General features: G+C 36.7%; 3 protein-coding genes across 6 annotated transcripts in view; 2 read left to right on the forward strand and 1 right to left on the reverse strand.

Moving 5' to 3' along the window:
- The window catches only part of LOC149137241 (uncharacterized), a 19,342-nt gene extending 18,446 nt beyond the window's left edge, over positions 1–896 (forward strand). Inside the window, exon 7 of the mRNA XM_089339086.1 lies at positions 834–896. Coding sequence (XP_089195212.1) covers positions 834–896 — 63 coding nt within the window. The remainder of the gene's footprint in view (positions 1–833) is intronic.
- Positions 731–14,121, forward strand: LOC106869400 (uncharacterized). 4 transcript variants are annotated; one of them, XM_089347773.1, is made up of 11 exons: positions 735–857; positions 1,751–1,798; positions 2,324–2,356; positions 2,738–2,776; positions 3,115–3,168; positions 3,525–3,563; positions 3,886–3,930; positions 9,140–9,181; positions 10,233–10,280; positions 11,630–11,794; positions 13,574–14,121. In XM_089347773.1, exons 2-10 carry the CDS (start codon positions 1,780–1,782, stop codon positions 11,788–11,790), a joined length of 480 nt encoding a protein of 159 aa, XP_089203899.1. In that variant the 5' UTR covers positions 735–857; positions 1,751–1,779; the 3' UTR covers positions 11,791–11,794; positions 13,574–14,121. The 4 variants fall into 4 exon arrangements, 3 of the variants coding, with proteins under 3 accessions (XP_089203899.1, XP_089203900.1, XP_089203901.1); XR_016240766.1 differs by lacking the exons at positions 10,233–10,280; positions 11,630–11,794 and adding an exon at positions 11,437–11,559 and having other exon boundaries at positions 731–857; XM_089347774.1 differs by lacking the exon at positions 2,738–2,776 and having other exon boundaries at positions 739–857.
- Positions 14,122–19,828: 5,707 nt separating this feature from the next.
- Positions 19,829–25,502, reverse strand: part of LOC106869423 (uncharacterized) — a 67,351-nt gene continuing 61,677 nt past the window's right edge. The window contains exon 2 of the mRNA XM_014915158.3: positions 19,829–22,562. Within this exon, the coding sequence (XP_014770644.1) occupies positions 20,735–22,562 (1,828 nt within the window). The 3' untranslated portion in view covers positions 19,829–20,734. The remainder of the gene's footprint in view (positions 22,563–25,502) is intronic.

The raw sequence follows: 25,502 nt of genomic DNA on the forward strand, positions 1-25,502 counted from the left end.
ACCATTCTTTCTCAGAACTGCTTCCTTTTAACTTGCAATAATTCGAATCCTTTTTAATTTGCAAACCTCCCGCCCTAATCTATGGAAGGCAGTTTTACTAAGGTCAAACGTTGACTACTAAGTCTGTAGCAAGATTTCGGTTTTTAACTTCTATATGTTATGCACAAAATGGAGCAAGTTCCTATGACCCTACAATACCCAACCGTAGCTAATAGCTAAGTTCCTTTTGTTATGAACAAAAGGATATCCAACGCTTCATTCACGCTTGTGAATTTTCTCGGTCAATGCTTGTCTTTATTCTAAGCCAGAGTATTTTGTTGAAAACGATTTCAATATTTATGTATTTAGGAAAAAAATCCACTTATTGTAATCACATTCGTTCGGACTTACATCATTAAAGAATTTCTACTTGACTTCAAATCTGCCAGATATTTATACTTTCTCAAATGAAGGAAAAATTAGTCTACAGACATGACCATTTTACAAATTCCCTTTGTGAACACGTAGTTTTCAGTTCAATCTCAGTGCGCGCCACATTGTGCAAGTTCCTTCTACTCTGAACAAATTCAATAAGCGAGTTCACTATTTTCTTCTCTTTTCATGACTCCATTTCTGAAATCTTCAATTACTTTTAATGGTTAGATCTGTGAAGAGCTACTGCAAATGGTCATCTGGAGCTAGATTTCGACATATGATAAACCGGCCCACCTTAAGTTTAAGACCTCTATATCTGTTGCAGAGAGTATTATCGCACTATCTAATCGTCTAAGAAATATGTTCAGTTTCAACATTTCATGAATATTTCAATAAATGTCGACATTTTTTTGTTTCAGATTTTTCTACTGATGAAGAACCAGGTGAGCTTAGCTACCCAAAACTTAATCCAGGAGACATAGTATATATTCAAGTCTAGTAAACCCTAAATTCTGTTTTGATTTTTCAGTTTAACCTAAATCTTAAAAGTTGTTGAATGATTAAAGATAGTTTTGTCGACACGTGTTGGAAGAGAGACGGCCGATTAGCAGTCATTAGAGATTGTTTTGCGATAGTCATTTCGTCTCTCGACGCTCTTGGTTCAAATCCCACTGAAGCCAACTTTGCTTTTCATACTTTCGGAGGTGATAATGTACAAGTCATTTCGACATTCTCTTATTCTTTGTTCTCTCTGATTTCTGGTAAAAAATCGGCTGTCGTCAGACCTGGGGAGATATGAGCTCCTCCATGTCTAAAAATGTTATATCATGACAAGGATCTTATGATTCCATCAAAGAATTGAGGATTCAAGCCAAAGTAAGGCAATATTGACACATTTATCTTGCAGTTCGAAAATCTTCAATTCTAGGTTTTCTGTACAAATCTATTTTACCAAATGGACCATTTCGAACGTATTTATTGATTTGAGCCCAGTCCAAATCTGCTTTTCACATTACATCGCTGTAAGATAATGTAACAAATTGGATTCACCATCAACTTTGAGTTGTCGTTTTATCAAATAAATGTAACGTTTTCTTTTGAGATTGTAAAAAATATTTCAAAAACCGGGTTGATAGTTGACTGTTAGGATTTGATCACTAGTTGAAGCAGACTGACAAATTTCAATTTATGATTGAACATTACCAACTTGTTAGAATAAACTTATCGCTAGAATTATGAAATAACTTCGTTCAGATTATGTAGATGACTTGCATTTAATTTCATTTGCTTTAAAGAATTTGTAATCAATGTTTTAATGTTTGACTTTCTAAACTAGATAAATTTGCATCCAATGAAAAAACCAAAATGAAAGTACCAAAGGCCGGTTAGTATAACTGATATTTTTATTTTTAACATTTCGCATTTCTTGACTGATTTGAAATCGTCGACAGTTTGACGCAACATTTTAAACAATTTAGTAATTTCTGCGTCGGAATAATCAGCTATCTAATAAGGCGAAAATAGATAATCAAAACCAAAAGTTTTGAAACAGGCAAAATAACAAATATTTTTTCACAAACGTTTAATGACCAATACAAACTAGTTGCTATTCCATGCATGGCAACTCTATAATTGAAGAGTATTTTTAGTCAGTAAATTTAATGGTACTTCTTGAATTGAATTTCCGACGAATTTAAATTAAAATGGATGAGTTGAACTCTGGATGTAGTAAATGTATGGTTTAATTTTGATTTTTCATTGCAAATTTACTTATGTCGTTGGTGGCGATCGACAGACGTCAACGCAAATATATCCCTGTAACCTTTACCTCAAGACTTTTAATTTGAAAAATTAACTTGTCTCTTAATAGTTTTAACTTTCATTTAAACTAAAATCGTTACACTTCCAGCTAAATCAGTTACACCACTGATGGAAAATAAAAGTGAGTAAAGTTCAATTATTTCAAAAAACTAATATTTGGGGATAAAATGAGCTGTTCATCAAAAAAAGTTCTGGTTTTTCATTTTTCATAATTAACATTCAATTTTCTAGCTAGAACCGCTTTAACTAGAGCTACATCACTTACTCTTCCAACAAAAGTTAAACATGACTAAAAATTTAATTAGAATTAAAGCAATTAAGTTCATGTAGGGATGAAATTCCTTTCACTAAAATCTCTCACTCGAGCACAAACTCTTTCAATTTTGAACAAGAACAGTAAAGACTTATCATTTGAGACTAATATTTTAGGTTGAGTAAAACTAAATTGTGCATTTTAGTTGTTGCTTGGTCTCTTTGTTCAGAATTTAATTTTAAATCACAGCTCCAGTTAAATCAGTAACCCCACTAAAGGAAAATCGATGTAAGTATAGATCTTACGGTTAATTATTCGTGAATAAGATGTTCAATCTAGCTTCTCGCTTGCTTTCTGATCTTCGTAATTTTTTCTTGCTAAAACCGTTTTAACTTTAACAGCACTTACACAACCAACAACGAGAGTAAAAATTAAATTCTAATTAAAACTATAATTATCATTGAAATTCCTTTCAATAAACTCCGTCACTCAAGCTCAAATTCTTTCACCATTGAACAAGAAAAGTAAACTGATTTAAACCTAATATTAATGGATGAGTACAGATAAAATGTCGATTTTAGTTGCTTGGTCTCTTTGTTCAGAATTTAATTTTGAATTCATTTTAGCACCAAAAACCACAGCTCGTGTTAAACCAGTAACCCTACCAAAGGAAAATAGATGTAAGTATAGATCTTACGGTTAATTATTCGTGAATAAATTCAATCTAGCTTGTGGCTTGCTTTCTGATCTTCGTAATTTTTTCTAGTTAAAACCGTTTTAACTCCAGCTACGGCACTTCCATCACCAACAAGAAAAGATAAACGAGAGTAAATATTAAATTCTAGTTAAAACTATAATTGTCAAGTAGATGAAATACCTTTCAATAAAATCCCTATCCACCATTGAACAAGTAAACTTTTTCTCATTTAAGACTAATATTAATGGAGGAGTACAGCTAAAATGTCGATTTTTACTTGTTGCTTGGTCTCTTTGTTCAGGATTTAATTAAAATTTTTTTTTATCTCCAAAACCTCAGCTCAGGGTAAATCAGTAACCCCACCAAAAGAAAATCGATGTAAGTATAGATCTTACGGTTAATTATTCTGATCTTCGTAATTTTTTCCAGTTAAAACCGTTTTAACTCGAGCTACAACACTTACACCACCACCACCACCACAAGATAAACCAGAGTAAAAATTAAATTCTAATTAAAACTATAATTGTCATAGAAATTCCTTGCACTAAAATCTCTCACTCGAGCACAAACTCTTTCAACATTGAACAAGAGAAGTAAAGACTTAGCATTTAAAACTATTTTAGGTTGAGTACAGCTGAAATGTGCATTTTAGTTGTTGCTTGATCTCTTTCTTCAGAATTTAATTTTTAATTCTTTTTAGCTCCAAAAACCTCAAGTCCAGTAAGATTATCAAAGGAAAATCGATGTAAGTATAGATCTTACGGTTAATTATTCGTGAATAAGATGTTCAATTTAGCTTGTCGCTTGCTTTCTGATTTTCGTAATTTTTTTCCAGCTAAAACTGCTCCAACACAAGATCTATTACTAACACCACCTCCGACAGAAAATAAGTGATTAAAAAATTTAATTTCGATTAACACTGAGACATATACGGATGAAATCTAGATTTTTACAAGACTGCTTGACATGTAAAGTTAAAAGGAGGGCTTGCGAAGATATAAGAGAACAGCTGGTCTTCATCAAGACCCAGCAAGTAGAGAGAAAAAAATGCAGATTAGCGCTGTAGAACTTTAGATTTAGCTTGCCTTCTGTTCGTAACGTGTTCACTTCGCTTCATATCTTTCTTGAAGTACAAACAATCGATGTCCAATCTTATCTCAAATTCTTCAATGGTATAATAGATTGAAAAATATAATTTGCAATACTTTCTTTTTTAGCTTCTAAAATCTGTCATTCAAGTTCAAACCCTTTCACCCTTGAACAATCGTAATGACGTTTCATTTAAAACAAATGTATGTGGAGTACAGCATGAAACGTTGAGCAAAAAAAAAAAACGGTGGCGTTTGTTGATATTCCTTAACAAATCACTTCGTAACTTTGTGCGTTCGAGAAGGGGTGGAATGAAGTAACAATATCTCTTAACAAGAAAGATATCGATATAAAACAATGCTTTGATATGTATTCGTCCAATCCATGTCAGCATAGAAAAACGGACGTGAAATGAAGGCTTTGGACGATACTTAATTTCTATTTAGCGGCTCAAACTCTTTTGCTATCAGCGAACAAGAAAAGTAAATAACGTTGATTTAAATAAAGCTAATATTCGTGAACTACAGGATAACAGAAGGGAGATGACGTTTCGATTTTAAGTAGTATAGTCTTTTTATTCATAATTCAATTTTAAATCCGTTTTTAGCTACTAAAGTGACCGCGACCCGAACTAAATCAGTACCACCACCACCGACTAAAAATAAAAGTAAAAATCAATTTTTAATTCAATAAAACTAAGAGCATTGTAGAGTTATAAGTCGTACGGTTCGCTTTTTATTTCCTCTTCACATTACCATCGGTAAACAAAAAAGTGAAAGTCAATTTTCAACGAAATCAATTGGAAGAAGAACGTTGTTGAAATTAACTCTTTTCATAACTTTTTAATAACTTAGTCACTTATAGTTTATACTTATAAAGATATATAAAGTCATGATATACTTGTCAATCTTGCTTTCTAAAGATCTTGGATGCTGAAACACAACTGAGTGGATCTCGTGGAACAGTTAGTTTCCAGATCGTATCGTACTAACACTTTATCCGGACTAGAAATATTCTCAAATTTCACTAAACAGATGATCGCTTTGGGAGGAAGCTTGCCATATATCAGGAGCTGGTGCAGCAGTGCAGAAACCAAGGCTGGCAGGCAGGTTGCGAGGCAATAGTGGTGGGCTGTCGAGGGTTTTGTATGGCATTCATTCTGCAAAGGTCTGACTGGGTTTGTTATTGGTGCAACAAAGAGGGCTATAAATTTCATTATTAAAGCTGCAAAGATGGCCTCTTGGGGACTTTGAGTAAAGAAGGGCAGACTAGTGATTTGCTGCTACAGGGATGCAAACTGATGAAGTTCCAGTTTGAAGACCCAAACTTGATCAACCCGGGGTGAGTTAACTGGGCGAAGTGAATATTATGTTGAAAGACCCTACCTCCACTTCCCTTTGAAACACGAGAAACATCACAGATGATGCATTCCAAAGCATCTGCGAGACATCTTAAAACTAACATACGAAAATATAAGCGTCGCGATAATACGAGTCGCTTTCTATATACCTTCAATGTTTGCGTCGTTCAAATGAATATTTTCAATCAAATGACATTTTTATTTATTTAGCAAAGAAATTACCTGAAAGTTCTAAAAATTCAGCGGCGTAGGAAAAAGATAAATGAAGTTCCAACAACTATAAATAATGAATAGTTTGAGTAAATTAGTTTACAACCTGATTTAGCTTCTTCTGAACTTATTCATTTGAGTTCCATTAGACTAAAGAACGTGAGGACTTCACAAGTTTGTCGTTCTATTGGTAAAGGATTTATCCGTAAGAAAGTGTTAAAAGCGACAAATAAACTGAAAATCGTTACTGTGAGGTTCTTCAGTGAAATTGTTTCTCCAAATTTATTCAACCTGTATAGTACAGATATTCTGAATTTAACTTAAATGAGGTTTATGTCAAGAACTAATGAACGATAAGATAACAGGTATTTCAAGACTAGAGCAACTACTGATGTACATTTAGTATTCTAAGAAACTGATTAAAATTACCTCAATGCAATGGCTAACTCTAGTTTTAAAAATAGCAAGGGAAAATGCCAAATTTTAGAGATATGGTATTGCAGTATGTAGTCGTTAACAACTAAGAACGTATGTCAAGGCAACTGCAATCTTTTTCACATGCCAAATCAAAAGTACTTTCACCTACTCTCAAAAATGTTGAGTAAATATCTCCTTTTGGAAAAAGCTACTTAATTCTAAAGCTTGTTTCCAATTCTAGTCGTCTACACTTTTGACAATGTTTAAACGTATCTCATTGGTATCATAGATAGTCCATTTTTACAAATTATGATATGCAGTTATTTCTGAACTGCTTCTCTAAAGATAAACGTCTCGATGGCGTAATCTTGTTTCCCAAAAATCTTAGATACGTTTAAAGTTTAACGGAATAACATTTTTTTAAAATTTTGTTTTAAGCTAAGAAAACTGAAGCACCAGCTAAGGTTTCATCAGTGAAGAGAAAACGTGAATAATTTTACAAAATCAAATGTTATGACCTTTCGATTTTAACGAATATGCAGCTAGTTTTCTATTCCACTTAACAAAAACACAAAATCTCGCAACAGATTTTTTCCCTTAATTACCTTCTTTAATGAATTTTAAAAAAGGTTAAAAGCAACAATCACAGGGAAGGATGTATTTTATATATTCAGTCTAGGTTAACTTTCCTAACATTCTGGTCAAACATTGATTTCAAATTCTGGCACAAGACTAGCAATTTCGGGGAAGTCGATTACGTCGACCTAATGTTCACCTGGTACTCAACGATCCCAAAAGAACGAAAGGCAAAGTCGATCCCGTATGTTAGCTGTACGATGTCTCGCAGATGCTTTGGAATGCATCATCAGTGATGTTTCTCGTGTTTCAAAGGGAAGTGGAGATAGGGTCTTTCAACATGATATTCACTTCGCCCAGTTGACACACCCTAGGTTGATCAAGAGCATAAAAACTCGACGAAATGCTCAGTATTTCATTGGTGTGTTAACGATTCTGCCCGCTCGCGGCCTAATTGTCAAATTATCGAAAATATAAATAGTACAGATGTTGCAGTGGCACTAACTAAAATGAAAATTCTATTTGAACAATTTTTTTTTTCAATAATGTGAAATGTTTGAAGATACAGCTTATCCATCGTTTTATGGCGCATACAATCTCGATAACGTAAAATATTCTTGCATGTCTTAACGTTGTACATTATGACAATCATCACTCATAGAAGTAAAATCGCAAATTAACTCTTAAATTTTCCTAATGCAAACATTTTCTATCTCTGAAATTTGAAATACAACAGAAATCCACCTGCATTTTGATGTCTGAACTTGAAAATGAGATCCAAGCCGTTTCAGTCTTTCTAAATGAAGTTCTCTCGTTGTTATGCAGGATTACTGTTAAAGAAATGTTATTGTAACAGTAACTAAAATGAATATTTTTTCCAACAAAAATAATTTTCGCACGTTTCAAACACTCTTCATCAATGATTTTTGTTCATTTTCATTGTATGTCAAACCTACACGAGTGGTGATTCATTCCAGAACATTAAATCTTTGTTCTGAGAGCATGTGCTAAGGTACTAAAGAAAAGTTCCGACTGCGCCTGAGGTGCGATGGCTAATACGGTTCCGGATACACTTACGGACGCAACATCTGACGAGGCTGTTTCCCCACTGCATCTACGGTTGTAGTGGTTAGTTATGCGATTACGATGTCATACCGGCTGTGACAGCATAATTGAAATTGAGATTCTTCTGTTCTCCAGTCATACATCACTCATGATCTCGTATACAGGCTTTATATATATATATATATATATATATATATATATATATATATATAGTCATTTGACTGTGGCCATACTGGGGCACCGCCTTGACTTATAGTCGAACAAATCGTCCCGGGACTTTTGAAAGCTTCGTACTTATTTTATCGATCTTTTTGCCGAACCACTAACTTACGAGGACTTAAACGCACCAATACCGGTTATCAAGCGGTGGTGGACACACGGATACACACACACGACAGGCTTTCAATTTCCGTCCACCAAATCTACTCACAAGGCTTTGGTCGACCAGAGACTATAGTCAACACTTGCCCAATATACCACGCAATGGGAATGGACATGAAACCATGTGGTTGGGAAGCAAGCTTATCACACAGCCATATGTAAATATACTGCAGAAAGAGTAGAGCTGAGGCTCCCTACACAAAGTAAGTTTTGCCCTCTTTTTGAAAATGCAATAGTTTGCGTACTCTATAATTTTATTCCTTGATGTTGGACAACTTCAAAATTTTAAACCATCAAATTAAGCATAGCAATTTCCCCCTTTTTTTTTCCTACTCACAGCCCTACTTAGGAGTGCTTATCCCACTGCTATGAGAAATACTACAGGAGAGTAAGACCTCATTGAGCAGTATTTCCTTCAATTTTTTTGCTAAGCGTGGGCTAATTTTCTCTTTACAAAGTATGTGCGCTTCCTTGTTAGCAACCATCTTCAATTAAGAATGTTCGATCGCAACTTAAGCTTCGTGTGTGCACATTTCCTTTGCTCTCTAATTATTAAGGTAGTCCATTGCTGTTGACTTTCAACCCATCTAGTCTTAAGCTTGGTTTCGATTTCTTGTACCTTTAATATGTAGAAACGTAGTGCATCGATTCCTATGTTGATTCCCGTCACCTCCCTTCGTTTCGCGAATCAATAACAAATCCTTATTAAGTTCTCTCCTACCCTTGAATGTCTCCCTTCGATTCAATTGAAAATAAATATCCCGTTCCACCTGTATTGATCATAGTGTATTGATTATATTGGTTTTATCTTCTAAAGATTATAGATACCTATAATATTAGTAATTTTAATTTTTAGCCGCTGAATCTTCTTCAAAGACTGCAACAATGAAGAAAAAGAGTAAGTAAAGATCGATTTCCTACAAAATCAGATTTAACGTGTCTGAAACCTACTTTTCTGTTCATCGCGTTATTTGAGTCTTATTGGTCAGTTTGTTACTAGGCCGTCAGCAAATTCATACGCAGACTCTCAGCCCCTTGACCACCCCTTCTGTTCATATTTCTCACTGGATTTGATTTTAAGTTTCGAACTAACTGTTACTCATAAACAAGTATGGCTTAGTAAGATGTTTCACGTTTTTGCTAATTCTTTGAACTGTCTGTTATTGCGAGCAGACATGGGCACCCATTCGATTCTTCTGTACTGACTCTTAAATATCAATAACTAGAGCTCTTTTGACCAAAATCTCCTCTTCCTGCAAATGACTGTCCGATTTATTGAAATGTCGAGACAATACTTGTTCTTCCTGAATAAATCCTTACATCTAAAGATGAAGTGCAATGATATTCAAATCTTGTCTCTTAAAGATTATAACTGCTGATGTAGTTACATTTGTCTCCAAACAAGAAATAAATTTTACGCTACTAAAAATACTGAAAGTCCATCTAAAACAAACAAAAAGAAATATGAGTCGAGATCAATTTGCAGCCAATTTTTCCCCATTAATAATGGATTTAAAGCAACAACATCACAAGGTGGGTTATGTTCTATATTGTCTTGTCACTTTGCTTCTCACTTTATCGATATTCTATATAGAACGATTACTGTTCTGAAGCTACCAAAAATAGAAGGGGTAAAGAAGACTGACCGTCTGAGGCGACACTTTATGCAGGGTAACACTTGTACGTCTACAGTGTAAACCCGTATAGGGTTCGGGGCTTATCTGTGGCGGCAATCTCAAGGCCTATCCGTGCAGGATTCTTACTACGCTACTAGTTGCAAAGGAAATAGTGATAAGTATCCCAAAGTGAGAAACTGCTTTTCCTTACAATCGAAATTTTATTTCTAGATGCTATTTAGGTGATTATTTCTAGATACTGTTTAGATGATTATTTCTAGATACTCAATGTTAGATATTTTTGATTTTACCTAAGAATATTTTTCTTTCCAGAATTACTAACAAATGGGAAGACGAAAATGGCTTCTAAATTCACTGAGAGTAATGTTTTTTTTTTTAATACATATTTAATTTATATTTAGTGGAGTAAGCATAGCAAGCTCTGTATAATCAATTAGAAGCTGGTCTTTTGTTCAATCACAAGTTTTTCTACGACATAAGGTGGGTAGACAAATCGGCAATTGTTTGTGATGGTTTTAGAGACTCTGCACTAATCTTTATGATTCGTTCTATGTTGAAATCCCGCAGAAGTCATTCCTTCAAGGTTGATAAAATACCCGTCAAGTACTGAGATCGATATAAAGTAGTTAACCCACTCGTCCCACAAATTTCAGATCTCCGGCCTAAAATATCATGGCAGAACTCAGAGTATCTGTAAAAATTAATTACAGTATACGACCCCATATGTTTTGCGCTCAAACTCTCACCGAAGTAGAGTTTATCGTTTTGAAGCCGATAGTACTTATCTAAGACAGGCTACGAACCGCTCTGACACGGCCATCTTGGTCCACTCATTTGGCGTCACTGATTCGACGCTGCCTTATTTGGCATGTATTGTCACTGGGACATTTTGGCACCGTAAAAACTTACTGCTCTAGTTAACAACTAACTTGTAATCACTTCTAAATTTTCAGCTTCCGGCTCCACATTGTGTATGTGATGGCTGGTGAAATAGTAATGAAATGTGGAAAACAGTTTTCTTACAATGGGTTTCTGTAGATCTTTGACAAAGTAGAACCGAGTTAATTTAAATTTCAACGCTGTGAGCAGAAAAATTAAGGAGAAACAAGATGTATTAGATAACGCCTATTACCACAAACACTTCTCCATCTTTCCTCTTTGTATTTCTGTATGTACGTGTGTCTATTTGCTTCTGTCACTAAAATAAGCCATTACCAAAATAGATTCGGTGTCCACTCAGCCGTACAAAATAGCCAGCGTCAAAATAGCCACACTAAATCGTTTCATTTGGGAGGTTTGCTTTAAAGGGAAATCTAACGTAAATTCTAACAAAACTTGAATCTTTGCTTTTAATTCGTAATTTTTTTCACATGCTATGCCGTGGCACATCAGGAAATAGATTCGAGTCTTTTTGCAAATAAGCCATAGACCAGTGATTCACCTTGTTTGGAAATTATCCGGGTACTTAGTATTGTTACGCTACAATTGACTAAATATCGATATCTACTATTTTCAGTGATTCCGAGGTGAGTTGTCTCGGCTGGTCTGTGACATTCAGGTGTTCTTTAACACTCGGCGTCATTTGAAGAGCTTTCCTTGAACGCTATTCCGCAGCAAATTTGACCAAAATACATACTATGTAAGTGCGACCAATAATGTTCACATTACTTGAACGGCTTTTAATTCGGTACTTAAATTTAATGTTTCAGTTATCAAGAAATACAAATGGCAATGTTATGGTGCATGTCAAAACGAGGCTCCAATGTTTGGTCGTATAGAGCGTTTAATTAACAGACCACCAAATACAAGCGAAAAATGGTTTTTGCTCCACGAAAAAAATTGTGGAGGAAGTTTCGTTAGATTCGATTAAATCGGTAAGTTTAATATTAATGAAACTGAACACTTGTGTGCGTGTGTGTGTGCGTGTGTGTGTGTGTGGGGGGGGGGGGGGGGTGACAAACGACCTACTTTCCATAAGTAGTCGTTTGCAGCTGTTTAACACTAGATCAGTTTTCATTGATCAAAAGCCTTCCAACCGTGATCGTTCCATCTATTTTAGCTACGGCTACATTATTTTAAATTTTCTAAAACTGGTTGATTTAAAGGAATTTGGGGATCTTTTTTCGTTTGACGTACAAAGCGATATTTTTGAAAATATCTACATAATGTACTTTTGTATGTTAATTACGAAAATGTTTTTGTAGCAAGCATTCAGGATAGATTTCTAGTTTGAGGATCCCTTTTTATCCCCTTCTTCCCACCAGTCTTAGAGACTATGTAACGCGTCATGGGTACTGTCTTTCTTATCTCTAAAAAATGAAGAAAAAAAATAACTCTTTCTGGTGTTTTATTCGATGGGCGACGCAGCTCGGAGGCCAGGGAGTCTCTCAAAGTCGAGCTGCTGCATCTCCATATTAACAGTTCGGATATATCGGACACGTGTTCAGAATGTCACAGGAAAGAATCGCAAGACAGATTCTTCAAGCCAAGCCAACCGGCAGCAGAACCTGCGAATGACAAAGAACGAGATGGTTAGATAATATCCATAGTTCTTGTTGGTCACACTTGAGCATCAAGCCAGAAATCAGTTGCTTCTGATAGGACCATATAGAGGAGGCTCCTGAAAACTCTATCCCCACATTATCATAAGAATACTGGGCGGGAAAAATTGCTGGATGGGCAGAATTCTAACTTAAAATTGTAATTGCATGCACGCAATTGTAAACATTTAATGTTGTCTGAGTTACGAAAGTTTGATTTCAATCTTTATCTATTCTTGGAATTTGCTTTCTATACACATAGGGGTAGGAGAGGCTGTGTGGTAAGTAGCTTGCTTACCAACCACGTGGGACCAGGTTCAGTCCAACTGCGTGGAATCTTGGGCAAGTGTCTCCTACTATAGCCTCGGGCCGACCAAAACCTTGTGAGTGGATTTGGTAGACGGAAACTGGAAGAAGCCCGTCTCTCTCTCTCTCTTTCTCTCTTTTTCTCTCTCTCTCTCTCTCTTTCTCTTTCTCTCTCTCTTTCTCTCTTTATCTCTCTCTATCTCTCTCTCTTTCTCTCTCTCTCTCTCTCTGTCCCCTCCCCAACATCGCTTGACAACCGATGCTGGTGTGTTTATGTCCCCGTAATTTAGCAGTTCGGCAAAAGAGACCGATATATTAAGTACTAGGCTTACAAACAGTAAGTCCTGGGGTCCATTTGCTCGACTAAAGGTGGTGCTCCAGCATGGCTGTGGTCAAATGACTGAAACAAGTAAAAGAGTATTGATCGAGTGGCATTTTTTTTTTCTTTGATCAGCTGACAGTTGGGGTTGACTTGGTTGAGACATTTTGGTTACAAGTGGAGGAAAGGAGAATACAGCCAAGTTTTGAGTACTTCTAGCCCCATTTGTGTATGTACGTGTACTAGCGAGGACATGAGTGCAAAACAGTGGAAAAGAAAAATAGAATTTAGTTGCATTCATGCTGAAAATTTTTATGTTCATTCCAACTTTCACGTAACAGATCGGATCGGTTACGTGAAAGTCAATCCCGCCACTGGCTTCTTTTTCTCTGTATAACTATGTTACTCATTTGAGGACCAATAATTCAGTCAGACAAATTTTTCTCCATGTTTAAAATTATTTGAAAGGTTTTTTTTTTTTCTTCCAGGTTTCACATTTCACCCATTTTCGTTTTTCTGAATTGAAACCTCAAATTTCAACATCCGTTAAAGACTCGCGCAATTGGCTTTAAAACACAATGCTTTTAGATTTGTGAAATCTAAAATTTTCTAAAATGTCATTATTGGCTTTTAAAGAACTTTTTGTTTTGCTTTTTTCGTTTTAACAATATTTCTTGTTTTGCATCTAGTTTATGATCTGCTTGTTTTAAAATAGATAAACGTAACTCTTTATATAGAAATATCGCTGCCATAATTTATTCTTGACGGGAAATTTGGTACGTTTTGGATATCTTGTCTTCTGTGGAGATGAAGAACAGTTTTTGGTTTTTTAAATTTTGTTTTACAGTATCGTACTGTTTTTATTTTTTCCAGTTTCATCTGTACAGAAACTAATGTTTTTTCGCTGACGTCATCTGAATGATGTCTTATTGTTTTTATATTTGTTTTATACTTCTACAATAAAATGCACTTTTATCTGAAATCTCACAAAAATGTATTAAATGCTGATTGAAAATATTAAACCAAAACATCTCAAGCATCGTGTTAGGTCTTTTACTTTTTATATTTAACAAGTTTACTCTACAAATGATTAACTAACCTAGATACTAGCTGGTTGGTTGATCAATCATTTTCACCGGTTCACTGATTGAATTAATATCGATTTAGACTAAGCCGAGCCAAATATGGCGTACTTGTCACTAGGACAGATGTAGTGAAGTCTATCGTGGATCTATGCCTAAAGTAGTAACCCACACTTCTCTACGAAGTACACTAACAACTGGTAATGCCGTTTCGAATGTTTACACCTCTAGGGTGACTCAAACTCTTTTCTCTACTATGTGGTATCGAACCATCTTCTGTCACCTCAAACTGCCAGCTTTGATGTGAGGTGGGTGTGGGGGCAATACTGCTCTCAGCAAAATGAATAAGATAAGAACTTTGTTTCATGCATTGTGAATTCGACTTAAACATCGAACCAATTAAAACAAGTGAAGATAATGGTACTTCTAATTCAAGCAGCACTCGTGTTGGCGAAATAAGACGAAGTGAGACCTATAGTGAAAAGGTCTTTTTTATTTGATGTTTTAAGTCCTTGTGTTCTAAAAAAATTAGAAGGTAAAACCATTCATAACAAACACAAAACTTAATTCCTCTTTGCATTTCCGTATATATAGTTGCATTATTTAGTCTATAGACTGACACTCCGTCGGTTACGAGGGTTCCAGTTGATCCAATCAACGGAACAACCTGCTCGTGAAATTAACGTGCAAATGGCTGAGCAATCTGCAAACTCGTGTACCTTTAATATAGATCTTAGGGAGATTCATTGTGATACAAAGTGACAAGGCCGGCCGTTTGAATTACTCTTTTACTTGTTTTAGTCATTTGACTGCGGCCATGCCGGAGCACCGCCTTTAGTAGAGCAAATCGACCTCGGGACTTATTCTTTGTAAGCCTAGTACTTATTCTATCGGTCTCTTTTGCCGAACCGCTACGTTACGGGGACATAAACACACCAGCATCGGTTGTCAGGCGATGTTAGGGACGCGCACGTACACGTATATATATATATGGCGGGTTTCTTTCAGTTTCCAAATACCAAATCCACTCGCAAGGCTTTGGCCGGCCCGAGGCTATAGAAGAAAACACTTGCCCAAGGTGCCACGCAGTGGGACTGAACCCGGAACCATGTGGTTGGTAAGCAAGCTACTTACCACACAGCCACTCCGGCGCCTGTAGATACAGCTTCTTTTTGTCAACTCATTGCGCTGGAGTAACGTGAAATAGTCTTACACAAGGCTACAACATGCCCCCGGGAATCGAACTCCCGGCTTTAGGATCATGAACCGAATGCCCTAAGCTACGCACCTTCGCACTAGTTTAGACAATACACTCGTAATTATTGAATATATCGATTTAAGCCATGTCGAGGATTTGTTTCTAATTATAAAATTAAATATGAAAAATTTAACAATGCATTTATTGACAGTATTAATAAAGCCACAAATGAACGTAACTTGAGAACGTTTTAGAAATTAGTATATTAATCTTAATATTCGGTTATATGACACGCTTAATATTATGTATTTTCTGATGGGTAAACGAAGAAAATTATCAAAACGATCGTAAATTTTCCAACTGCATAAACCAAAATGAAAATTTAGAATTGAAGTCGAATGCTCACTGACTGCTGCTCGCCATGCTGTGAACATCTCCACTGAAACTAGTCGTTATTCTGCCTTTCAAAGTAGCTAGCTGTTAAAAAATTAACTACTGAAAAAGGTAGACCAATACATTTACAATTTGCTGTTGAACAGGAAAATGCCTGCCAAAGTCTTTCGTCAGAAATGTATCTAAATTGTTAGTGCCACCAAAAACGAACTAAAAGGTTCGGGTTTAAGACGTTGCACGTAGAATAAAGATGCACATTTTTCTGAAGAACGGATACTCTCGCATACAAATGAACAATTCATTTGCAATTCGTGCATACTAACATTGCATATCCAGCAGAGCATACTAGATTCATATATTTTTCTCTGGTCTTTGCAATGGCCCACATCTTTCTATCATACAGCAGTTGCAAATAAGCACCATGCTCTTTCACACGGACACTTTTTTTTTTTTCAACCCGTTTTGAGACTTCTCTGCTTTTTCACATGTACACTAATCAGATGTTTTAAAATCTTTCAAATGCCCTGACAGCACCTCTACAAGTACATGACAGCTGCCTAAGTATTTAACTTCTCACGATTTATCGTAGTGTCTTCCCTTAGCCTCTGTAATGCCATTTACACATCCATGGTTTACATGGAAGAATTCCTAATTTTTTTACGGGTTTAGTTGTAAAAACTGTCATCAGCTTATAGGTGTTTACATGGGCAAATGAACTGGCCATGATAAATAGACTGAGAACTCTCTTGGCCTTACCTAATGAGCAAAATTCATTGCTGATTTCACCTCTGTACAACATGGCTTGTGCAGAGCTTGCAGGCCATTCATCTATCCCTAGTTTCCTTAGCAACCCTCAAATTAGAGTGGAACCTTATCAAAGACCTTTTGTAGTATGAAGAGTATTTCTCTCTAGCACAATATCAACCTGCATCCCATCTAGGTTATTTTGTTTGTAATGAATTGCATAATCTAATCCTACAGTTTGAAGCCCTCAAGTGCATCTCCAGTTGCCCTTAAACCCCATTGTGCTACGCCAATTATTAGCTATTACATCTTTATTACCCAATTGATCACACAAATAACTGTGACCTATTGACAAGCATGTTAAGCATCTTGGTAACTTCCTTAAAGACCAGCTACCTTCATATCTTTAATGGTGCTTGCTACCATACTGGCAATTGGCGTAGTGGTTAACAGCGTGGGCTATTAATCCCAAGATTCCGAGTTCAATTCCAAGCAGTGACCTGAATAGTAATAAGAACATTGAAAAATACCTTAGGAATGAGAACCTAGGTTCGAAATTTCCCCCAAGACACCTGATGAAGGCTGGAGGGTATATCAGCTGAATTGTGATAACAAGCAAGACGAGGACAAATATCTGTCAAATGTACATAATTCCTCATCACTTGACAATAGACCTGTGTCAAAAATTAATTGAATCCATTCGCAAACCATATCATCCCACAAAGCTGATACTTTTTGTAGTGTCAAGAATCTCTTTTAGATGAAAGATAATTGGCTTGTAATTATTACGCAAGAGTAAATCTACTGGAATATAAGTTTTAGTTGATGTTAGCTGAATGAACATGGCAAATGGAAGCATATAATCTTTCCATGGGTAGAAAACAGAAAGTTGGTCCAAGTGGTTATAGTCCTACTTGGATACACAAGAACTCCTCACCCATTTCCTTCATTGGACACTAAACTCGGCTTGCGAAGACCTGCTGGGGCAAGTGAAATCGAAATCGTGATGGCACCTGTACCAGTGAAACGCTAAGAGCACTGTCTGAGCGTCATCATTGCCAGAGCAGCTGTCTGGCTTCCGTGCCAGTGGCCCGTAAATAGCACCATTTGAGCGTGATTGTTACCAGCGTCGCCTTACTGGCACTTGTGATGGTGGCACGTGAAAAAACATTCGAGCGAGATCGTTGCCAGTGCCGCTGGACTGGCTCCTGTGCAGGTGGCACGTAAAAAACACCATTTTGAGCGTGGCCGTTGCCAGTACCGCCTGACTGGTCTTCGTGCCGGTGGCACGTAGAAGCATTCACTACACTCTCAGAGTGGTTGGCGTTAGGAAGGGCATCCAGCTGTAGAAACTCTACCAAATCAGATTGAAACCTGGTGTAGTCATCTGGTTCGCCAGTCCTCAGTCAAATCGTCCAACCCATGCTAGCATGGAAGGCAGACGTTAAATGATAATGATGATGATCCTATTTCTATGCACATAAATTGTATAGGCATTCGTTAACATTTTCCTAGCACATCCAATTAACCATTCAGTTTCGGCTAAAAGGTATACTGCAATAAATTTACAATTAGTTTTTAAAAACTTGCTACTTGGATCGTTTTAATGTTATGCTGTCACAGGTAGCTTCTATTATTATAGGCAGCTGTGTTATTTGAATCCTGTGTTTGTACAGTTGTCATTGTATCTGGATGAATTGTGTGTGTGCATATCTTATTTGCTTCAGTCAATCTGCAGCCATGTGTGTGTGTGTGTGTATGTATGTTATATAACATGAGATTGGAGCAGGCAGTAGTCTGTTTCACTCTTCGTGTACAATTGATCTTTCCAATAAATTAACCAACGAAGTCACTAAGTGGTTGCATGATCTGCAAAAAACAACAGTAAAATTATATCTACTCCCAGTTTTTTTCTCCAAAGAACACATTGGAAATTATATCATCATCGTTTAACGTCCGCTTTCCATGCTAGCATGGGTTGGACGATTTGACTGAGGACTGGTGAAACCAGATGGCTACACCAGGCTCCAATCTGATTTTGGCAGAGTTTCTACAGCTGGATGCCCTTCCTAATGCCAACCACTCCGAGAGTGTAGTGGGTGCTTTTACGTGCCACCGGCACGAAGGCCAGTCAGGCGGTACTGGCAACGGCCACGCTCAAAATGGTGTATTTTATGTGCCACCCGCACAAGAGCCAGTCCAGGGGCACTGGCAACGATCTCGCTCGAAAGTCCTTACACATGCCACGGGCACAAGTGCCAGAAAGGCGACGCTGGGCACAGGATCCAGAATAAAAGATGGGATAGTCAAAGCTGGAGACCTTTTTGATCACATCTGCTTGATCAGGGCTAACTAGGTTAAACAGCAAGTGTTAAAGAAATGAGACATCTGCTGGATGTAATGCAAACCTCATACAGGACATAATCTTTCTGGGGAAATGTCAGTTGGCTATCCAAAAACAGTGGTTGCAGCTGACCTGTTAAGACACTGGCTGAAGGCTTGGAAATTCACACAAGCTTAGATGACCCCTATTTCTTTGTATGCAGGTACCATATGATAGGAATACTTCACTGCCATAGACAACAGTAGCTCCATAAGACATTTTTCTTTAATTTAGTACTGGACTCAACATAATGCATAAGTAACTTTGATGGGTTTCACAAAATTGACATATGCTACATCATAATTATAATCAATCACCGTTCTGTTTTTCAGTGCTTGTATAGGTTAGACAAACTTTGTTGAGGCATATTTTCAATGACTGGACGTTTTTCTTGTAACCAACACTCACCTGTTTCCAGACAAGGTAATATGTTCCCAAGTCTTTTAATACAAAAAGAACAATGGCTGGATATGTTTTAAAAGAGTGCAAACAAACAACACCACTTGTGTGACAGTGACATTCGTTTACAATTAGTGCACAGTTCCAAGACATGGAGACCCAAACATAGACTTCCATGAAGTGACATTGTCAATTTTCTTTTAAACTTATAAATGTATTGGAACTCATGGCCATCTGACAATAAGGTTCTACCACTGGGACATGAAATCATAATTTCAGTCAGTCTGAGACAATCCACAAGCTTCTTTCAGTTTCCATCTAATTCCCTCATTAAGCATTGGTTGGTCATGAGTTATAGAAGACAATACTTTCCAAAAGTGCTACAGGGTGGTACTGAACCCAAAGCTACATGGTTGAGAAACCAAACGATTTTTTAACCATACCTGATAGTGAGAAAAAAAAATTAAAATCTTTGTACTTGGGTTTCAACTTTCATTGGATTTCAGTAAATCACAAATGCATTAAAATAACAACTAAAATACAATTTAGTGACAATATCAGAATATAGAATTTATTCTTATATATATATAATATATATGTGTGTGTGTGTATGTATGTGTCTATATACTTATATACAAGATGGGATGTAGCTTTAAAAGTAAGCTTTAAGATTGTAGAAAGCAGATCTTGTCTCAGGAAGAACATCTGTAGTTTAAGTATTTCGTTATCCGTTAACTCTGTAAAACCACAGGATATCTTTAGTTACCAATTTTGATTTCTTTTAACTAGACACAAAGTAAATAGAGAAGTTGTGACGTTCATGGTTTTCCGAAGGGCATTAATGGCATTTAACTGGGAAACTGAAATCATGTCATGGGCCTGACTTACCGAAAGCTAACCTCTCATTCAATGATGAATGTCACATATGTATGTGTTACTAACAGTGATGTCTGATGTAAACAGGAGACCTCAACTTCATAAGGGCAGAGAAATGTAGCGTTGAGACATTTATGCCTTTCTAGAAGACATTAGAAGCATAAGTGCATTGAAATAACTTCAACTAGGAATCAAAACTAAGTCACTGACTTGACTTGTTGGGAGCTTACCTTGTGGTACTCACCACTTTTCATTAGCAATACTGACAAAAAAAAAAAAATGAAAGTGAAAGCTAAGCTTTAATTCCCAAACAGCTAGATGTCTGAAGAATCTACTAATGGTAAAGGCATTAGCAACAATTAAACTTTAAATGATTCTCAGGAGTTGAAAGTTTCTTTCTCTTCATTCCTCTCATCCTGTTTCTGTTCAACTTTAATCCCTTTAAAGTGAATTATATCAAAATGTTCGGATTATCTCTGAAATCCTATAAAATATGTTGTTTTTTTTTTCTTTTGGCAAGAATAGTCAATTTAAAACAGCTTTTGAGAGTAGTGCTAACGAAAAAAAATAATATTTATATTATTTCCTTAACTTCTGATTGCCAACCATCGAAATCACTAAATAATAAATAGTTCTTGATTTTTAATGGAATTTCCAAGGCTTGTATGTCATTAGAAACTTTCCCACCCTTACCAAAAGTAGTGCGGATGCACTGCCTACAGTGTTCCATTAATGGCCTGGTATTACAAGAAAGAGTCTGTACCATTTCTATAGTACTTTTGTTCACAGATGGCATTTTACGTAGAATGTGTAAATGACTTCGAAATGCGTTCAGAGCTTTTGACCCATAAGCTTTTGCAAGCCAGATAATCAATGTCTCTTTTTGTTGATGAAGTACATGTTCCAGAGGACTGCAAGGTCCACAGGACTCCAAGAAAGTGGAAACCTGATTCGATCGAGCATTGGCAAGCAGCAATACTTTGGCCATGTCAAGGTTTAAATTATCAATAGCAAACCAAAGTGGTAAGGTCCCCACAGCATCTTCGATATCTGGGTCAGCGCCATACTGCAGAAGTAATACTACAAGTGGGAAGTTGTTATAGAAAACTGCTTCGTTAAGTGCTGTCATTCCATGCAAGCCTCGATGATTCACCTTACAACCATAGTCTAGCAAAAGTTTTGATGTTGAAATCTGTTGATGTTTTACAGCATTCACAAGTGGCGTAATCCCATCATAGTTCTGTGCATCAATATCAAAGTTGCGTTCAATGAGAAACTTACAGATTTCTGTGTTGCCACCAGCAGCAGCAAAGTGCAGAAGCATGTCCCCATTGGAAGTTCTTTCATAAATATCAGCACCATTAGATATGAGGAATTTCAATACATCCATATGCCCTTTGCTAGCCGCTACATGAAGTGGAGTGCAGCCAAGAACATCTTGTGCGTTAATGGAGGATCCAGCTTCAAACAATAATTTGCAGCATCCCAGTTTTCCTCGTTCAGAAGCCAAATGCAGTGCTGTGCGTTTGTTATAAGCAACCATGTTGATATTGCATCTATGCTGCACCAATAGTTCAACGATTTTATCATGACCATTAAGTGAAGCCATCATCAGTGGAGTGAAACGACGAATGTCTTGTGCATCAATCTCAGCGCCATGCTCGAGCAGCAAACAGGTGCATTCATAGTCACCATGTTGTGTGGTCAAGTGAAGTGCAGTAACTGCACTGTGGCTCATATGATTCACATCACAACTTCGATTCAGCAGCATTGCTAAAACCTGATAATGCCCTTTTTCTGCAGCACACATCAATGGAGTATTACCAAAGTTATCCTCACTCTCAACATCAGCTTTAGCAGTCAGTAAGGTCTGGCAACAATTAATATGGCCATTACTGGCAGCCATGTGTAGAGCACTTGCTTCGTGAGATCCTCCTCGACGTACAGATGCATTCCATTTGAGCAAAAGTTTCACAATATGATCATGACCATTTGTTGCTGCTAAAATCAATGGCGTATTGTCTTCAGCATTCTCAGCATTGGCTTCAGATCCAGACTCTAACAAAGACTGACAACATTCTAAATGTCCCTCACTGGCACTGAAGTGAAGAGCTGTGTTCTGTAAAGGGCCAACACTGAGATCAATTGTACAATCCCAGCGAATGATGAGATCAAGGATAGGGTTTTGTCCATATTTGGAGGCTGTTGCCAAAGGTGTAAACCCTTCAGAATCTAACATATTGCATGATATTCCAGCCTCTAAAATTGTTGCAGCACAATTGATGGATCCAATTTTACAAGACAGAATTAAGTTCACCTTCAGTTCATCTTCGGCAATCTCTTTAGCAGATATCATTCGGCGAAGAGTTTTACTATCATCTTTATAGAAAAGTTCACGTAATCTGGAAAAAGAAAAGAAAAAAAAAATTGTTAAATATAGAGGAAAAAAAAATTGTTAAATATAAAAGAAAAAAAATCGTCATAAATTAAGTTAATTTAAAACAGTGCTTCTCAAACATTTTTAACTGTTGTTAAAATTCATAAAACAAAAAGCAAAAGACGAAGACAGGTGTAGGAACAACAAGCAGGTGTATTAGTTTGACGCTCTGGAAAAATTAAGTCTTTTATGTTTCAAGCCTACGCTCTTCAGCAGAAAGGAACAAGAGAAAATAAACAGAGAGAGAGAGAAAGTGAAAAGAACTATTGCTTCTTTTCTTTTACTAATACTTTTTTCAATGCTACCCCTGTCATCTACTACGATTCTATGTCCCACCATCTGGAGTAGTCATGTACAACAAGGCACTTGTTCCTGACCTCCATACATATTTTAGCTCAGTGGTTCTTAACCAGGGTCCATGTGACCCTTGAGGGTCCATATAAGATTTTATTGTTAAAATTGATGTGCAATACATTGGTTATACTTCTACAATTCTTTTATTCTTTTATGTTTCAGCCTTGAGGCTGCAGCCATGCTGGGGCACCGCCATTTTAAAAAAGACAAGGTTCTGACAATGCACAAAACATGGGGGGATCAAACCTTTAAGGTTTCGACCAAAAAGAGCCATATGATTGCAAAGCAAATATATCAACAACATACACACACACACACACACATCTATCTATATATATACATAAATAATATATACAGAATATGGGGGTTTAGTTCACTGGTGATCTAAATGAATAGGTACAATGGGTAAGTGCTGTAATGGATTATCAGGGATCCAAGCACATAACTGAGATGGAAGTTATGGATCCATTTTAGATTTCCGATTTAGCAGATATGTATTTGTGGAGTTTGTTGTCCTCATTCACAAATATATATATATATATATATATATATATATATGACTGTGCCGTAACAGTTTGCTTTCCAATCACATGGTTCCAGGTTCAGTCCCACTGTGTAGCACCCTGGGCAAGTGTCTTTTACTACAGCCTCAGACCAATCAAAGCCTTGTGGGTGGACTTGGTAGATGGAAACTGAAAGAAGCCCATTGTATATAATTTTATATATCTAAGTATGTGTGTGTGTGTCTTTGTTTGTCCTGACCCCACCACTTGACAACCAGAGTTGGTGTGTTTACATCCTCATAACTTAGCAGTTTGGCAAAAAAAAAACTGATAGAATATGTACCAGACTTAAAAAAACAATAAACACTTGGGTTGATTCATCATCATCTTATTTAACAGCCACCTTCTATGCTGGCATGGGTAAGACAGCTCGACAAGAGCTAACCAGGCAGAAGCTTGCCCCAGACTTCTGTGTCTGTTTTGACAGGGCTTTTATGACTGAATGCCCTTTTTAACACCAACCACCCAGCAGAGTGGACTGAGTGCTTTTTACATGGCATAAGCACAGGTGAGGTCAGTTTTGGATGCCTTTCCAAATGCCAACCACTTTACAATGTGGACTGGATGCTTTTTACGTGGCATCAATGCTGGCAGGGTCACCAAGTAATTGGCAAGACAAAGATTCTTTGAGAAGGGAGGAGACATTGGAGGAAGTGGTCTTGCATCAGATGATGAAAGATTATAGTGAGACAGTGACGCAGAAACAGGTGCCTTGCTGTAGAGGAGGTACGTGATTACCTGGCCAGAGAGAGAGAGGGTGAACAGGAATCATACGACTAAAATTCTTCAAGGTGGTGCCCCAGCATGGCCAAAGTCTAATGACTGACACAAGTAAAAGATATTATGAGATAAAAGATATATATCATCATCGTCGTTTAAACGTCCGCTTTCCATGCTAGCATGGGTTGGACGATTTGGCTGGGGACTGGCGAACCAGGTGGCTACACCAGACTCCAATCTGATCCAGCAGTGTTTCTACAGCTGGATGCCCTTCCTAACAGCAACCACTCAGAGAATGTAGTGGGTGCTTTTTACATGCCACTGGCACGAGGGCCAGTCCAGCAGTAGTGGCAACGGCTATGCTGAAATGGTGTTTTTTACGTGCCACCTGCACAGGTGTCAGTCCAATGATTTGTTCACATGCCACCAGCACAAGTGCCAGTAAGGTGAAGCTGGAAACGATATATATATATATATATATATATATATATATATATATATATATATATATATATATATATATATATATATCCATAGTAGTGTGGATTGATCAAACTGTGAGCGGTAGTGTTGATAATGATGAGGTTGATGATAATGATGATAACGATGATCATGCCAGAAAATTATTAAGTAGCTGTGAACTGACATTTAACATACCTCCATCTGTTTACAATATAAACTGTCTTGAACTACTAAACAATGTGCCAAAAGTTGATCTTAGTTTTTGTCCCTCGAGCTGCCAGGATGTGTGTGTGTGTGTGTGTGTGTGTGTGTGTGTATACACATGCACGTATGGTGAGTCAGAGAAGTTGAGTAAGATATGAATATAATTATTTACAATAAGAAAAATAGATAAACAAATAAATTAACCAGATTTTTATCTTAACTAAATAACAGTCAGCATGTGGTTATTTTAAGAAAACTATCAACTATCATCAACTTGAATTTACTACTATTTTATTGACTAAATCCTCTTCTAAACACTGCTCTTGTTACCAGAAGGGTAGACCTGTAGAGCTCCACATTTAATGTTCAAATAGGTATCTATGTATCATAGTGAATGTATATTGTATACACTGCTGACAGGCAAGTTACTGCATTTTGTCCAGATTACATTCTCACTAGCTGCTATCAGGATGACTTTTTCAATACATACATACATACAAACGTATGTACATACATATGTATATGTTTAAAGTGGTGTACTGATTTTATATATTCAGAATAAGAGGGTAATAATTATTTATCTTGCACTTTCATCTCATTTC

This window comes from Octopus bimaculoides, chromosome 2 (genome assembly GCF_046866305.1).
Source record: "Octopus bimaculoides isolate indiv1 chromosome 2, ASM4686630v1, whole genome shotgun sequence".
NCBI classification, from domain to species: Eukaryota; Metazoa; Mollusca; class Cephalopoda; order Octopoda; family Octopodidae; genus Octopus; species Octopus bimaculoides.

Coding starts and splice junctions, on each gene's coding strand:
- LOC106869400 (XM_089347773.1), top strand. Junction 3,169..3,524: donor CCTACCAAAGGAAAATAGAT/GTAAGTATAGAT, acceptor CCAAAACCTCAG/CTCAGGGTAAATCAGTAACC. Junction 3,931..9,139: donor ATTATCAAAGGAAAATCGAT/GTAAGTATAGAT, acceptor TTTAATTTTTAG/CCGCTGAATCTTCTTCAAAG.